This window comes from Peromyscus eremicus, chromosome 20 (genome assembly GCF_949786415.1).
Source record: "Peromyscus eremicus chromosome 20, PerEre_H2_v1, whole genome shotgun sequence".
NCBI lineage: Eukaryota > Metazoa > Chordata > Mammalia > Rodentia > Cricetidae > Peromyscus > Peromyscus eremicus.
Window position 1 is genome coordinate 17,416,058 of NC_081436.1, and position 17,419 is coordinate 17,433,476.

The window sequence follows — 17,419 nt, forward strand, 5'->3', positions numbered from 1 at the left end:
TTGTGTCAGGGAATCTCTGGGAAAGCCGAGGCTTTATGACCTATGGAGACCTCCAAGGGCACCCATGGGGTCTTCCAAAGGCCACACACACAGTGAGTCTCACTCTCTTGACATGAGCATTAGTGATTTCATAGGTGGTATTCTGGTCCTGGTTCTTTCTGTGAGAAAACACCCTGACAAAAAGCAACTTAAGAGATATAGGGTTTATTTGGTTCATGATTGCAGGTCATAGTCAGTCATTGGGAGGAAGCCAAAGGCAGGAATTCAAGACTGCTACTCCCTTCATATTCAAGAGCAGAGAGAGAGTAAATGCAAGCATGTCTAGTACTCAGCCATCTTTCTCTACTCTTATATAATCCGAGGCCCCCTGCCTAGAGAATGCCGCCACTCACTGTGGGCTAGGTCTTCTCTCATCTGTTAACACTCAAGAAAATCCATCCCCCAGACAGGCCCACAATTCTACCTGACCTTGACAGTCTCCCATTGAGACTGTTTTCCTGGGTGAGTCTAATTTTGTGTCAAGTTGACAATTAGAATTAACCATCAAGGCGCTGTAGTCATGTGCTAAATCCCAGAGTCCTGTGGGTTACAGTAGCTTTAGTGGATAGTGGTGCACAGGTTCCCTACCCCTCCGTTGTCTCCACATGCATGACAGCCCTGGGCTTTGCTCAAGGAGCAACCAATGCATAGAGCAAGGAAGTGGTTTCTGGGGATGTATAGGACCAAAGAAGAGGAAGGAACCTACTGAGAGGACAGGTGGGGAAGAGGAGGAAAGGAGAGGAAAGACAGGGAACCTCCAGTTGATATGATTAAATGCAGAGATGTTGAGTGTTGGGTAGGTTTGTTGAATGTTGCCTTGGATCCTGGAGAACTGTATGAGCCTGAGAGGTGTTGCAGAACCTCACAGGGGTCCTGGCTGCTCATGGCAGTCATGCACTCCATGCTCTAGAGATCCCCAGGGTAGAGTAGTGTCCAGACTGGAGAGCCTCCTGATGTTAGCATTCATGTCTTCAGATGTTAGCATGCAGAACCTAAGTGTTGTAGAGGAAGGACATGGAAAGCAATGGGAATCCTTACCTGCACCTACACAGCTGGATCTGTGGCCAGCATGCTCTCACTAGCAAGGCCTGTCCAGGCACAGCTCCCGGGCACATACTCGTCTCTGACATGGGTGATTGGTGGAATTGGCCACTGATGCAAAGATAGCCCACAGGAGGGACATTTGTAAGCAGCACCAAGATTGACAGTCATGAGATGTGACAGGGTGCCAGCTTAGACAAAGCCAAGGATTTCTGATTTATGAGACTGAAGACAAATGGTTGTACCAGGGACAGAGGGCAGCTATGGAATGATCACAGGGGTCTACACACTGGGACGGTAGATGCCTGCCATTCTATGTACCTGGTTAAAAAAAACTCAAAATACACCTATAGAAGACACAAGTTCAAGAAAATTTTCTAGGAATCTTACTGAAGGAAAAATGTTACTAGAAATATCATGTCTGACCTCGCAGACTGGGCAAGATGGCGTAGTGATGGTCCCTGCTGCCAAGCCTGATGACCTGAGTTCAATCCCCAGGATCCTCACAGTGGCAGGAGGAAGCACACTCCCATCAGTTGTCTTTTTACTTCCACACATGTACCCGTGGCATGCATGCTCTACACACATGCACACTCAAAATAAGTAAATGTGATTTAAAATAATAATTCACAGGGTATAGTAAAATCAGAGTTGAAATCATGTTGCTGATGTTAGAATAAAGGTCATGGGGGCTGGAGAGATGGCTCGGAGGTTAAGAGCCTTTCCAGAGGACCTGGGTTCCATTCTCAACAACCACTGGTGGCTCACCACCATCTGTTCCTCCAGTTCCAGGGGTCCAACACCCTCTTCTGGCCTCCATGGGCACTGCACACACATGGTGCACATACATGCAGACAAAATGCCTGTTTACATAAAAATCAACATCCTTTTTAGAGGAAGCCTGAAATCCAGTGAGCTAAGGGTCTTTAGCAAAAGAACACTGGGACCTTGAAAAGGTTTGGAAAGGGAAGAATAAGGCAGAAACCAAGTGGAGAAGAAGGGGATAAGAAGATTAAATAGTCATAAGGTTTGAAGGGAAAATTCTCTAACGGGGGGAAAAGCGCCAATCACAGACACTGGGGCTGAGAAAGGAGACAGGAAGGCAGCTTGAACAGTTTGGGGCAGCGCAGTTGAACCGTGGCTGAGTGGTTGCATTCTCACCTAAGATAAGGAAGGCTGGCACTGGGGATGCATCAGGATCTGTATGTAGATAACAGAACCCAGCTGGGTTTATCTTAGGGCAGACGTGAAGATGATTTAGTAGCATGTAAACCTATAAATGCCATTCTCATCACCACATATAAGGAATGATCCAAGTTTCCTTTCGCTGTTGGGACGCAGGGGCTGATGTAGCCTGAGTGGGCTTGAGTCAGCTGAGGCTCAGCATGAACCTGAAGTCCAGACTCTCTGGCTTCCACCTCTGGAGTGTTTGGGACTATAGGCCCTTGTGCCTGCACTCCCTGATTTTGGCAGTGTTGGAGATTGAACAAACCTAGGGCTTCTGGTATGAGGCCCTCTAACCACTAAGCTACATCCCTAATACTACACTCAAGGAGAAAATATTTTTTCTTAATGCAGAAAAAGATAGATAATTTTTATACTCTTCCATGATTAGAAAGAAGGGGGCGGGAGAAAACCCCCTTTGAACAAACTAGAAAAGGGAGCTCCTTAGCCTAGGACAAGGACCACCCCCCCCCTCCCCCCCCCCCCCCCCACACACACACACTAGCACGGCAGTGGAGGGAACCAGCAGGCAGCCTTAGCTGTGGTTCCTAATGGCAGGAACCTACCTTACTCCATTCTTAATCACTAAGGTGTGAGAGGAAGGCCTCAATGGGGCCACATGTAGAAAGAATGAAAACCCTTGACATGTTGGATTCCACAGAATATTCTAAAACAACCTACGGATAAAATCCTGGGGAACAATTCAGGAAGTTCAGCAGCCTGAGTGTAAGGACAGCTGCAGTCCTGTGCACTGTCCAGAGCATCTGAATGTGAGGAGCGGAGGAGTGGAGGAGCGGAAGGGTGTGGGCATCTGTGTGAGAGCCGATTAAATCTGGCTGTGAAGGAATGGAGAGCTGCCTCTGATTGAGCTACGTGGAGCGGGCCTGGGGAGATTTTATAGTCCATTGGTGATGGTGGCATTTGTCCTCCAGGTGATAGGGGCTCCAGGAGGGACAAACTGGTGTCTAGAGATGATGTCTCAGGAAAACAGGGAGCAGCCCTGAGGAGGTAACCCAGGTCCACACTGCTGCTGACAGTGTCAAGGTCTTTGATAGCTTGACGGAAGGCAAAATTGTAGGACACAATGGGGTTGTGACCTTGGGTGGTCCCAGCTAACCAGCTGTGGTTTTCCATATATCCACATGAGAATTTCAAAATATGTGAGGTCCAGCCTACTTGTTGGGAATTTGGGGAGGGAGGGTGATTGCAGGTCAGCTCTGCTCCTGTGAGGACTTTGTTGGAAGCTCACTTACAGGGTCCACCCATTAACCTCCTGGAGCTGAGAGGCGGATGTGTAAGGAAAGACCGTCTTGACAAACGGGGTCACCCACAGGGCCACTAAGGTGGAGGTGGTAGAGTCAGAGGATTAGGTACTTGGCCCTTGGTGCCACCTCCCTGTAGACCCCAAGGAGGCCTCTGCCATGTAGACTTTTAACTACCAGAGGTGAGGGATATCACTCTCCCATCCGAGGTTTATTGCCTGCCCTGGACTTGCTACAGGGCACTCTGTGTGTATGTCGTTTGTTTCACACTTGTCACTGAACAGTGACTGACAGCCTAGAGTGTTACAAGGTCAGCAGCCCTTCACTGGTGCATGCAGTGACCCAGACTTTCAGGGGTTACCCTGACCTGGACACCATCATGCTTGCAGCAGCCTCTGGTGCAGGGTGGTGCCCTATGCGGTGCTGATGCTGCGGTTAGCTGTTCCTTCAGCCTTGCTCTGGTCCCCCAGGGGTGGGTACTACAGCTGTGGTCCTTTCTACATGGACTTGTCTTGGGTCCCGTGGATACCAAACCAAAAGACGTGTCAGATGAGGTAGCGTCTGCACAGGGCACTTCCTCTTGCATATGTCGTCGTGTCCCTGGGTTGCTTGATAGCAATGTGAGGCAAGCGCTATGTGACTAAGGGTTGGGCTGTACTGTTTAGAGAAGGGTGAAGAAGGAATGATGCATACTTAGTACAGGTGTAATTCTTTTTACCATAAATGTTCGCCATCTTTGGATGCAGAGCCCTTGGATATAAAAATGCAACTATACATTCAATCTACCAGGATTCAGGAATACCTCCCACCCTCTACCTGTTGGCTGGTTGTGAGCTAGGTCAGGGAAGGGGGTTGTGTGAGACTACCCAGTGCCACCCACTGGAAGGTGTCCAGGAAAGATGCAGGAATAGGCCCATTCCATGAAACAATCCATCAATAGCCTGGGGGCGGGGGGCACTTGACAAAATGCCATCTTCTGTGTGTGGGCTCTATCATGCCCTGAAGTGCCATGGCAACCAGCCAGAGCTCTGTGCTCCAACACAGGCCTGGTAGTTGAGGCCCAGAACAGAGGCCAGGGTGGGAAGGAGGAAGGGTTGGGGTAGTTTTAAGGGCTCTGGGGTGGAGGAGGGTAGATGTAGCTGCTGGGAATGGGATGAGTAGGTGGCAGCTGGACACAGCTACCCAGGGCGCAAATCACAGAGCCCAGGCGTGGAGACTTGATCTCCAACCCAGGCTCTGGGATAGGAGCAGGAAGAAGCCTGCAAAGCTGGAATTCCCCAGCGAGCACAGACACTTCCTGAGTGGCCAGAACCCTCAGGAGAGAGGGCAGACCCTGCTACCTCCTAGGTACACTTTTCCAGGCTGTCCTCGACCTAGTCCCGTTGATGAACTTGGTGGCTTTCCTGCAGGGTCACAGAAGCATGGGGCTGGATTAAGAACAAGGACCAAACCTCCCTGCCACTTCCTGAGCCAGGCATTATCCCTCACAGGCATGGACACAGGAGGCCCAACCTCCTCCGCATGCATAGCCTGGGTGCAGGCTCAGGAAGCTGAGATTCCTTTTGGGTCCTGAAGCTGTGCTTCCCCAAGGTCTGGGTAGAGGAAAGTACCTTCATCGGCTGCAGGCCACTCCCTGCAACTAAGTATGGCTGGCGTGTGGAGCATTGAGAGGCCACCGCTCATTTCTGACTCAGCGCCTGCCTGAAGTAAAAGCTTTCCGGGCACCACTGAGCACAGACCAGGCAAATGCATCCTGGGAGGAAGGTGTGTAGTGGGCGGGGCTTGGCATGGTGCCTGGGTTTTATCTAAACTCACAGTCCTATCTCTGGGCGAGGCTGTTTATCTCTCAGAAGCCTGACAGGCTGAAATGATTTAGTGTGTGTTTGTTCTGTTCTGGAAAAGCAAGTATGTTTAGTGTAGACGTGTGAACACACAAGCCCGCCAGGTCCTCCTGTCAGTTTCTAGACCTTTTTTTTTTTCAAACGGTGTTTTTTTGTTTGTTTGAGGGTTTACTTTTGCACCACTTAAAGCAACAGCTAGCCAACCTTCTCACCCTCGCCCTCCAACTGAACCCGCTGCACTTCCCACTCAGGAAATGGCACATGGTGTGGGTTGATCCAGCTCAGGCTTGCCCCTCGAGGCTGGCATTCTGATGCCAGCAGAGGGCATGGCCCAGCTGGGCACTGTTTTGTATTTGGCTTTGCAGTATAGGTGACAAGTGTTGATGTTTACTTAAGTCCCTCGTGCTGGCTGGGTGTCATTTCCGGAGAGCACCTGGCCCTTGGCGGTTGATCCGGCAGCCAGTGGTCCTGTCATGGCACCCTCCAGCCTCTGCTCTGCTGACCTTCCTCAGAGTGTAGTGACCTGGTATTCGAACATAGCCACATCTAGTAGGAGGTTGGGTGGTGGCTCCCCTCCTACCTGTGTGAATCTGTGAGGGGGATCTTCCCAGGGAAGACACTGAGGCCCAGATAATAGTCAAGGGCAGACCATAGGACTGACTGTACCTGCCAGTGCGGGCCCCATCTGTGGGTGTGGTCAGCAGTGGGCTTTGATAAGGGTGTGACCAGCTGTGGGGCTAGATGGTGCTTTCCATCAGGGTGGAAGCCTGCTGTGAGTTTGGCCCAGCTGGGGGAGGGTCAGTTGTGGCTAGGGTTAGGGGTGTGGCTCAAGGTAGGGCTAGCTTGTCCAGGTGGCCAACTGGAATAGGGCCAGATTCTTCCACTTCTGTCTCCTTCTCCCCTTATTTTCTACCCTGTCTGCCTTAACTTCCTATTGGGAACCTGTGTCACCTTCCAGCTCGCTGGCCTGGAAGCCCCAGCTAGGGCAGGTCCTCCCCAAAGGCCCATGAGCAGCTGCCCTGGGCTACATCTTCAAGTCCCATTGTGGAACACCTGGGGCTGGGTTTATACTAATAGCTTCCTAGGCTGAACTTAGGGAGCCCAGTGTGTCTTGTTCCTCCTCCCACTATCTTCTTCCAGGTACTGCTGGGTCTTCTGAACCCACGCAGGAGGACCTGGCTTCCGCATCTGGCTACCTACCCAAGGAGAGGCATGCCAGTCTTCAGCCCATACATTGAGTTTTCATTTGTAGCACTGGGCCTTTGGCCTGACACATAGCCCTGTCCAGTTAAAAACAGACAGGTGGGACAGTACCCTTCTTCCCTGGCCTTAGATCAGCAGAAAAACTTCAAGACATTGTTCCTACTGGACAGAGAAGATCCTGAAGGAAGTGGCCCCCACCCCACCCCCAGCTATACCCACTGGCTGTAGAAACCATGTGGCGACACGTTCCGGGAACACAGGCCGAGGTCCCAGCCTGGGAGCTTTCAGCCTGAGCAGATGCGACTCCATAGTGTCTTATGTATTTAATGGTTAGAAGCAGCTCACAAAAGTATGTGATTTCCAGATTCTCAGAAAGACTAGCGCTTGTGCCTTGTTCCTGAATCACACCCACTCTTGGCAGTGACCCCAGGCTGAGGAGGGGGTCCTTGGGTGGATCCCCCGTGCCTTCTTCTATCATCTACATCAGGAGAGATGCAGTGGCCGTCACGCTCAGCCACTCCGGCTGTATCACACAGGGGGAGAGGAGCTTCCCTGCCCTTTGGAGACACTAGAGACCCTGACATTGCAGAATAGCCTGATGTGGTCACTCCTGACGATTTGGCTTCTGCTTCAGGAGGGGATTACCCCTAGGCTTGAACCACCCATGTGCAGTTTAGGGTGCTTGCCAGCCTGCCCCCTTAGCAGTCCCCGGGCCTTATCGCTGCCTGCTGAGCCCGCTCTCCTCTGCCCAGTTCCTCTGCACGGTGGTCGCCATCCTTCTGCATTACGTCTCCATGAGCACCTTTGCCTGGACCCTGGTGGAGAACTTGCATGTCTACCGCATGCTGACGGAAGTGCGCAACATCGACACGGGGCCCATGAGGTTCTACCACGTGGTGGGCTGGGGCATCCCTGCCATTGTCACAGGTAAGGACACGCAGGGCAGCTCTACCAGGGTGGCCTGTGTGAAAACACAGATGTTCCTCGAGCCATCTGGCCTCCTTTTCTCCTGGCCCTCTACATTTAGCTGTGTGTAGAAGGGTAACCAGTCCCGGCCCCTTGGAGAGGGGTCTCTCTGGTCAGGTGTGAGCCGCTGGGCCAGGGTACTTTGGGGTTCTTTGAGCAGGGCCTAACTGGAAGACGTTCTGCTCCGGTCACAGGAGGAGTGGGTGTGGGTGTGAGTGAGTGAAGAGGTGGGAAATGATTAGGTCATGAAGGGTGGGTCAGTGGGTGCACAGATGGATGGACGGACATGACTGTCCATCATTAATATAACAAATCAACCAATATAACAACTGAATGACTTCCAGCTAAGGGCTGCTTTATGCATACTCCTCAGCCCGCCTTTTCTTTCTTTCTTTTGGTTTTCCGAGACAGGATTGCTCTATCCTGGGACTCGCTCTGTAGACCAGGCTAACACCTTGAACTCAGACATCTGCCTGCCTCTGCTTCCCAAGACCTGGGATTAAAGGCGTGTGCCATCATGCCTGGCCTATACTTTTTAATAACTATAGAAAGCCAACATCTGCCTCCTGCTGAGGAAGATCCACACTTCCATTCTCAACAGGAGGCCTGAACCCCCTTCCTGACAGACTCTGGGGGCCATTTCAGGGATTTGGACACAATCCCCCAGGCCCCTAGGGTTCTCATATAACTCATCCCTACTCCAAGGGACCCCGAGTGACTTCCATACTTTCAGACACGTAGGCTGGGTGGTAGAGGGAGGGGGACGAGTGTCTCTTGTTGCTTGACGGAGGTGTTATCTTTTTCAAGGTCTGCTGTCATTATGAGAACACTGACATGAGGGTCACCTAGAAGATGACGTATGTTCCTCAGTATAGACGCCATCTTGAGGTGTCAGTGGGAGGCCTCCCCAACGGCCTGTTGAGTTCCAAATGGGAAATACCACTGCTTCCAAGGGGGTTTGCTCTCTCGATCCAGGCAGTTCACAGTTCTAGCTTACGTTTCAAAGTTGATTTATTTTTACAAACATGTATCTTTTAAAAGATCATAAGATTATACCCGAGGGCCTTTAAGCAAATGAAGTTATTAGCTACAGGCAGTGGCTGCCTCCTGGCCTGAGGAGGGTGGTTTGGGGTTTCTGGGTGGCCCTGCCTGCCTGGCTTTAGCTTTCCTCCTGGGCAGGTAGATGAACACCCAGGTACGTGGTGTCATTCTCCTCTCTCTCTAATCTGCACAGGACTGGCTGTTGGCTTGGACCCTCAGGGCTACGGGAACCCTGACTTCTGCTGGCTGTCTCTTCAGGACAGCCTGATCTGGAGCTTTGCTGGGCCTGTCGGAATGGTTATAATCGTGAGTGTTATGAGTCCCCAGACATGCCCCTCAGGCCACACGAGCCCAGGTGCTCCAGGGTGGGCTGGCTGTGGTCAGCAGTTCCTCAGGGTGGCCGGGGTTGGCAGGAAGGATATGCCTCATAATAACTGTCAGCAGAGTTTCCAGGCTGTTCTGGGACCCCATCTTTAGACCCCCCCCCCCCAGGTTCTGGGGCCTATTTCATGCCCACTGGAAGCCTAGAGTGGCAGGCTAAGGCCTGGCCACAGCATGGCCTGGCTTAACTCATCTGGGGCCAAGGCCTCTCACCCCACCACACCTCTAGATATGTTTGAAAATATGCAGAAGTGTTTGGCTGGTGAGGATCACCTTGGAGACATCAGAAGAGCCTACTACCTGAAGCTACTATTCTTGTTTCCTAGATCAACACGGTCATCTTTGTCCTGTCTGCAAAGGTTTCCTGCCAAAGAAAACGCAATTACTATGAGAGAAAGGGGGTTGTGTAAGTTGTGGCTGAATCCAGTGGGTGGGACATAACACTAACTAACCCCCAACAGGCCTTTCAGCTGGGCCCTGAGAGCCCCCAAAGATAGAGTACATGTTGGACTGAGTCTCATATGAAAGTGCCCATCACCCAGCTGTCTGGGCTTTTAGCCACATACCCACCCCAGGGAGTCAGGCAGAGGATGAGGGCAACTACTGGACCTCCAGGGGTACAGCTGGCATGGATGTGGAAGAAGCAGTGGTGACTAGCCCAGCAGGGAGGCACAGACAGTGGGTTCAGGTCCTGAGATAGGCCAGGCCATAGGAACTGGAGGAAGAAGAGGGACATGGGTAGGAGAGGGTCCTGAATTCACAATTAGACACATGTTCAGTGTTGGGTGACATCTGGCAGGTGGGCTGGGAATGGAGCTTTCTGTTTGGTTGTGGTGATGATGCCGGGGCCTCAGGAGTGTAGGAAACCCCCTGATGTAGCCTAGGAGGGACATGCTGAGTTTTAGTTGTGTGTGTGTTTATGACCATTATACCCCTTATAGCATGGTATGCAAGAAGCAGGGTGAGAAGAGAGTGACCATAAGAGACACAGGAGGGTGCCAGCCCCCCAGCCTGAGGAAGGGAGCTGAATCTGACATGGAGAGGGAGTGAACAGAGTCCGGGCCCAGAGGTTACAGCTTCCTACCTGAGTCCACTTTATCTCTAGGTCCCACTGTGACCCTAAGTCACACGGCCACAAAGCTCTTCCACGACTCTCCGAAAGGGACGTGCAGTGGTCATGTGCTTTGACTAATGGGGTGACTGAGTGGGGGAGGGGCTTGCCTGAGTCCCATGGTGGTAGAGGCTGGCATGGGAGTTCTCTGTCTCAGTCGGTCTCTCCGGCCTTTGGCCACTCTGCTCTGCACCCCTTTTGTGTGTTCACATTTCACAGAAGCTAGCACGGCCTTGCCCAGCAGCCACTGGATCCGAGTAACATTAAGGAATGTTACAGGCCGTGGCTCACTTCGGTGGTCGAGACTCATCCTTTGTTTTAATTGAGTTATCTTCTTATGCCAACACCTCTACCCACATAACCTCTGTCTGCCTTGTCCCTGGTGGGAGTTAGGGTTGGGGTGGGGTTGTAGATGGATGGACGGACAGACACACATAGGATGATGGTCTGACTGACCGAGAGGAGAGGGAAAGACCTGTCCTCGCGCTCCCCTCCCGCAGCTCCCTGCTGAGGACCGCCTTCCTGCTGCTGCTGCTCGTCAGCGCCACCTGGCTGCTGGGACTGCTGGCTGTGAACAGTGACACTCTGAGCTTCCACTACCTCTTCGCGGCCTTCAGCTGCTTGCAGGTAGGGGCCAGCAGTCACCTGCTGGGGCCGCTCTGTGACCTCTGTCCTGGGGCAGCTACAGTGAGAAGTGGGGGGCGGCGGCGGCGGGGGGGGAGCCTCGGTACTTGTACTTGCAGAGGAGGAAACCTGTGTTCTCTACTTGTCCCAGCCCTGCCTCCAGGCCCTGAGTCTGTCAGGACATTGCCGTGGCTTGGGCAGGATAAAGCTTGTCTCCCCCCCCCCCCCACCTCTCCCCTCCCCCCCACCTCTCCCCAACACTGCTGCAGGCTGGCCCAAAGCCCGTTGGTGTTCTCAGGAAATAGGAGTAGCCTTTCGTGTTTCATACCAGGTGCTGCCTAGTGAGTTTATGGCATAATGTTGGGGGCCCCCGATGGCCCAATAAGGCTGTGGACTGTTGCCCTGTCCAGATATCTTAGTTGCTGAGGCTCCCCTATAAAGAAACCAGTAGCCCCGCCTGGAGGCGAGGCCAAATGGGCTTTGGGGCATCTCCTGGATCGTGTCAGCCAGGCTGCCCTGAACTAGGCTTTCCTGGGGGACAGCCAGGTGCCTGGTGCAGCAGCAGCAGCAGCAGGACCCTGAGAGTCACACTGACCTGATACCCATCATTCCCTCCCCCCCCCCCCCCCCCCCCCCCCCCGCTCCAGGGCATCTTTGTCCTCCTGTTCCACTGCGTGACCCACCGGGAGGTGCGGAAGCACCTGAGGGCAGTGCTGGCCGGGAAGAAGCTGCATCTGGATGACTCAGCCACCACAAGGGCCACCCTGCTAACGGTAGGAGGCGCCAGAGACCCCTCCAAGCCTGGGAGCTGGTGGCACTGTTCATGGCAGGGTCAGGAGCTGTGAGGACCAAACAAACTCCGCTCCGTGGACTTCATCTCGGAGCTGTCCACACACCACAGGACAGAACTGTCCTGGGAGTGTCTCTCTCTAACTATAGTCCCGCTGGGCGGTGGTGGCACATGCCTTTAATCCCAGCACTCGGGAGGCAGAGACAGGCGGATCTCTGTGAGTTCGAGGCCAGCCTGGTCTCCAAAGCGAGTTCCAGGAAAGGCACAAAGCTACACAGAGAAACCCTGTCTCGAAAAACCAAAAAAAGAAAAGAAATAGAAAGAAAAAATCAAAACTATAGTCCCACTTGCAAGGTCTTTGGAAGATATGGCCAGGACAGGTTTCCCCGGGACAACCAGGAGCAGTGTCCCTAGGGAGTGAGGTGTCCCCACTGTGTGGGCCAGGGAATATTCTCCCCTCTGCCACGAGGCTCAGGTGTGCAGCCCTGTCTCCCCTTCCCCGTGCTGGCAGGGCCAGTCAGAGCGCTATCATAGGGCCTGCTCAGGGACAGTACCAACCTCGGTGGCTTCTGCTCACCAGTGGCCTCCCGCCCCTCCCCCAGCGCTCCCTCAACTGCAACAACACATACAGCGAAGGACCAGACATGCTCCGCACGGCCCTGGGCGAGTCCACAGCCTCTCTGGACAGTACCACCAGGTCAGGCCTCTGTACCCACTGTTTCCCTGGGGTGAACACCACCCTGGCTGTGAGCCCTGTTGTTCGGTCTGCCCTCCATATGCCAGCAAGGCTCTTGTATCAGTTGCTGCTGTTGATAAGCACAAACGGGGTGGGTTTAGAGGATCCTCCAGAGCCTCACGCGGCTTCCGATAGGATGTGCTGGGACATTGACAGCCCATCGCTGTCACTTAGGGACAGTGCTGAGGCTACCCCACTTCTACCCTGTCTAGGGATGAAGGGGTCCAGAAGCTCAGTGTGTCTTCTGGACCAGCGCGTGGTAGCCACGGAGAACCAGATACATCCTTCATCCCTAGGAACTCCAAGAAACCCCATGGTATGGTTTCCCCGGCAGGCACCAGAGCCCCTGCCCCTTTCTTGCCTTCCTCCCCTTTCTTGACCCCCCGACCCCTGAGGTACTGGACTGCATATGCCCTGGAGGAGCATTGGTGGCCTCGTGCTCAGCTGGAGTCAGGGCCTGAGCTCCCCACTCTACTCTGCCCCTGCAGGCCCTGACTCTGACTCTGACAGTGAACTGTCCCTGGATGAACACAGTAGTTCCTACGCCTCTTCACACTCATCAGACAGCGAGGACGATGGGGGGGAAGCTGAAGACAAATGGAATCCGGCTGGGGGCCCCGTCCACAGCACCCCAAAAGGTGAGCAGTTAGAGACACAGCAGGCCAGAGTGGACTTTCAACAGTGGGCCGTGGGTACACCCCGAGCTCAGATTGGAAGAGAAAACCCCAGAAAGTTGCCCATACCATCTGCCTGGCAGAGGCAGGAATTTGGGGTCTTCCACAGACGTATCACTGTGGAAGGCTGGACAAGGCAGGCAAAGAGCAGCCAGCATGTGGCTCCCGGTGTTGGGTAGAGCAGTGGGGATTACATACCAGGGTCCCCAACATCGAGATGTGGTCTCGGTGTCTCCATCTTTAGCGTATGACCCCGCTAGTCCAGCAAGCCAGAATGAGGTCAGGGCAACTCTTGGGGTCTAGCAGACCTGGGGTGTGACAGGGGTGTGGCTGTAAGTCTAACCCAGTGTCATTCTTATTTCAGCAGATGCTCTAGCCAACCATGTCCCAGCTGGCTGGCCCGATGAAAGCCTGGCCGGGAGCGACAGTGAGGAGCTGGACACTGAGCCCCACCTGAAGGTGGAGACCAAGGTCAGCGTGGAGCTACACCGGCAGGCACAGGGCAATCACTGTGGTGACCGGCCCCCTGACCTGGAAAGTGGGGTCCTGGCCAAGCCAGTGGCTCTGCTCAGCAGCCAGCCCCAGGAGCAGCGGAAAGGTACCTCGGGAGGGCCCCGCTGTGTCCCTGGAGCAGACCCTCATGCAGTACCTGGGACGGGGACAGGAGTCCTTGTTCAGCAGGTGGAGGGGGTTCCTGTGGAGAATGTGGGTTTAGGCCTGGGCAAGTCGGTGAGCACCAGGCCAGGTGCATTCACTTGCTCAACACCATCCATCCCCAACTGAGCCACTGCACCTATGTCCGCCTGGACTGACTGGGTGCTCTCCTCCCTCCTCCCAGGCATCCTGAAAAACAAAGTCACCTACCCGCCACCACTGCCAGAGCAGCCACTGAAGTGCCGCCTTCGAGAGAAGCTGGCCGACTGTGAGCAAAGCCCCTCGTCTTCCCGCACGTCCTCCCTTGGTTCTGGTGATGGCGTCCGTACCACTGACTGTGTTATTACCATCAAGACTCCCAGGAGGGAGCCGGGCCGTGAACATCTCAACGGGGTGGCCATGAATGTATGCACAGGGAGTGCTCAGGCCAATGGCTCCGACTCAGAGTAAGTAGCCTTGGGTCCCATGGCGTTGTGAAGGTGGGTGGGGGCGCCAGCTCTCCCCATCCAGGGCCCCTAGAGCCCCCAGGCTTCCCCTCCCACCTGACTGGGAGTGTCTGCCCCTAAACGACTTTGGATTCCATCCGATTGCCGCCATCACTGACCCTCCACACGCCTGGCAATTCTTCCCACACACAGAGGCAGTAATGAAACTTCAATTTGAACCATCAGGAAACCATGAGGCACAGTCAACTCGACAGACTGCCAGTCAAGCCCTCGGACCTTGAAGCCTGGGACTGCTGCCTGTGGGGCAGGCCGGCCCTTGGTGTGAGGGTCCCTGCAATGGCAGCCGGCTTTACACAGAATGTCCAGATGGGAAGCCCTTGGCCCTCTCAGGAACTCAGGGCCCATTGGACTCTGTGACAAGTGCCAAAGCCACAGGCATGTCTCAAGAGGGAGAGATGGACTTCAGGCTGGCATGGCTCCGTCCCCAGACTGCAGACAGAACCCAAACTGTGCTGCTGACCTGGCCACAAGAGGCCTTGACAAAAGCCATAGAGAGCCTGAGCTGGACTTGGTGAATTACTGTGCCAGGCCCTTTGGCATGCCAGGGCTCAGATACCAGACACAGGCAAGGCCCAGCTGTCCCCGGGGGCATCTCCTTGCAATACAAAACCATGGTGTCTCAGTCTCAGTCTGCAAAGGTACCCTGTTGCTGTTTAAAATTGTAAATACATAGTAAATCTGTCCTGGACTTGGAGAAGATGGGTACCTGTATATATTTTACAATGTCCTGACTTTGCTGACACTGGAGAGCCATGAAATGGCGTCCCAAGGAAGCTTGCACATTTGTACTTGCATCTGGAATGTCAACACAGCTGGTCCCACAGTGCCCAGGTAGGGACGACATGGGCTCTGAAGTTGATACAGCCATCACCAATTCCTGCAGCTGCTTCCAGCCAGCAAGCCAGGGAGTGTGGGTGTTCTGCTGGCCTTTGGAGCACACAGCTGTGCGCGCTCAGCTCCCTGGATCCAGGACGGGGCTGGCCTGTGAAGTGTGGCTGCCACAGCCGACTTCCCACAGGGTGAAATCCCGAGTGCTCTGCCACCCCCACACCCTTGTGCCAGGTCCACTCCTGGCACGTCTCTGGAGCTTCCCCGTCAGCCCAGTACTGCAGGGGGAGAATTTCTTTGTCCCTGCTCCCCATAGGATCTGAGTGCTCATGTTCCTGATTCAGAGGGACCCCTGAGGTCCTCCAAGATGTCACATTCCTTCCTGCCAATGTTCTACTCTTTCAAACTCCAGGGCTCTCTGGGCAGGCAGGGGCTCCACCCCCAAAATCTGACCAATTACATCATTTTGCTTTAAGTGGCCAATTGTGCAGAGAAACAAAGCCACAGTCCCACTTTTCAATGGTTACCAAATTCTTTTTGGAAACTCACACCAAGAACTGCTGTGACCAGCCCACCGTAAGCCACCATGCGGCCAAGCCCCAGGGACTGGGGCCCAGAGTTGTTCAGCCCCGTCTACTTCAGCATTCACCGCTGTCCGAATCGGGTGTAGGGGAGGTGTGCAGCTGCTCTCGGATGGGACACACTAAACAAGGCCGTCAACTACAAGGACTTTCACAGCACGCTGCGCTCCCATGAGTGTGCGGAACTGCTAAGGATCAACCTGTGTGAGAGGAAAGTCTACGTGACGTGGTCTGAGGCCACTCACTGCTGCGAGGGTGAAGGGTGGCCCCAGGTGGCCTCTGAGGATGGCCAGGATACAAAGAATGACCTGGCACCGGGAAGCTTCAGTCTCCAGGAGTTGGAGCACTGTGATCGCGCACGACTCCACAACCCCATGCCACCCCAGAAGGTGGAGTTTTTAATTTGAGCACAACTGTTACCAAAACAAAGCAAGCCGTCAGTTTTAAACTGTTTTTATGACCTAAGACTTTACAGATTCAACACTGGAGGTTTTTAACAGGTGTATTTATTACTGTTCAGCACTGGATGACCACACAGGTGAGACGCATCTATAATAAATTAAAATTGTTGGATTTGTACCCATGTTGTGCTGGGTGTTTCCTGTCCCCACTGACCCTGCTCCCGAAGGTGACATAGGAGGAACTACTGAAGACGGCCTCAGGCCTCTAGTGGGATGCAGGTGGCGGACAGGCCATGGAGTATTGTCAGAGTTTTCCATTCATGTGCAGGCCTGCCATGACATGATGGACTTGCCCAAGTTTTCCAATTCTTCAGTCTGTGTCCTTACCAAATTTGGGAATTTAAGCATTTAGAAAGATTTATCTGTGTGTATGGATGTCTCTGCCAGTGCTCTTCACCACTGAGCCGTCACCTTTCCAGACAGGGAACATTTAAAATAAGGGGGGCGGGGGCAGGGGAGAAGTGTGTTTATGTATAGACACTAGAAAAGGGCATCCAGTGTCTATCACTTGCCCCCCATGAGGCAGGGTCTCTTCCTGAATCTGGGGTTTGTGGTTTGTTTTTCAGCTAAACCGGAAGCAGGCAAGCCCCACTAGTCCTGTCTCCTTTCGGAGATGGGGTTACAGGCATGTTGCAGGCCACGCAGCTTATGTAGGTGCTGAGTCCAAGCTCTGGTCCTCAGGATTCCACAGCCAGCACTTCTAACCACTGAACCATCCTACCTTGTTGCAGTCTCCATTCTGGGGACTTCTCCACTCTCCTTTCAGTCTGGTTTTCTGCATCTGCCTCCTCCTGGCACTGTAGTGACATGTCAGACCCTCTGGTGCTGCTCTGATGTCCCACTGGTCCCCAACCTCTTGTTCTGCAGATCTAAACACTCACGGTAGTCACGGTGCTCGCTCATCCTCTCCTGTGACCTACGCTGCTCTCTAGCGAGCTTCTGACATTTCAAGTGTGATTTTCAATCTTACAGTCTGGTTCTTCCTTGTACCGACTGCTCTGCACCCCCCTCATCTCCTAGGCACGGTGGACTGGTGGTCAACCCTCTGGTGACTTTAGGATTCCACCGTCATCTTTCTCTTGGCTGGGAGAACTCCAGTGGCATCTTGAGTTCCTTTGAGCCTGGCCTGGTTAAACCTTCATCCTAACCCAGCAGCAGCCTGGCTGGCTCCAGGCAACACTTCCTGACGGTGCTGCATCCAGCCCTCACCCCTTAGGGCCTTTAGCTTGATTCCTGTCCAAAAAGGTGAGTTTCCCAGACTTTTAACCCCTGTATTACCTCACACAGCTGCTCAGTGGTGCTACCCTTGGGGAAACTGGGAGCAGAGAAGTAGTGGGCACTTTTCCCGATGGCCCACAGGTCCCTGTCCCCAGCCCAGGCCTGTAACCCATGCACACCTCCCCACTAAAGGTCAACCTGGTGCCAAGCTTACAGGAAAACTCTGGCTTCCACCTGG

The 17,419-nt window shown here is 53.7% G+C and overlaps 1 protein-coding gene across 1 annotated transcript in view; it reads left to right on the top strand.

Moving 5' to 3' along the window:
- Positions 1 to 16,047, top strand: part of Celsr1 (cadherin EGF LAG seven-pass G-type receptor 1) — a 140,064-nt gene extending 124,017 nt beyond the window's left edge. The window contains exons 25-35 of the mRNA XM_059247997.1: positions 7,363 to 7,537; positions 8,811 to 8,923; positions 9,325 to 9,404; positions 10,610 to 10,736; positions 11,381 to 11,506; positions 12,126 to 12,220; positions 12,472 to 12,575; positions 12,748 to 12,897; positions 13,298 to 13,531; positions 13,772 to 14,033; positions 14,226 to 16,047. Of these exons, the coding sequence (XP_059103980.1) occupies positions 7,363 to 7,537; positions 8,811 to 8,923; positions 9,325 to 9,404; positions 10,610 to 10,736; positions 11,381 to 11,506; positions 12,126 to 12,220; positions 12,472 to 12,575; positions 12,748 to 12,897; positions 13,298 to 13,531; positions 13,772 to 14,033; positions 14,226 to 14,250 (1,491 nt within the window). The 3' untranslated portion in view covers positions 14,251 to 16,047. The remainder of the gene's footprint in view (positions 1 to 7,362; positions 7,538 to 8,810; positions 8,924 to 9,324; positions 9,405 to 10,609; positions 10,737 to 11,380; positions 11,507 to 12,125; positions 12,221 to 12,471; positions 12,576 to 12,747; positions 12,898 to 13,297; positions 13,532 to 13,771; positions 14,034 to 14,225) is intronic.
- Positions 16,048 to 17,419: the final 1,372 nt, after the last annotated feature.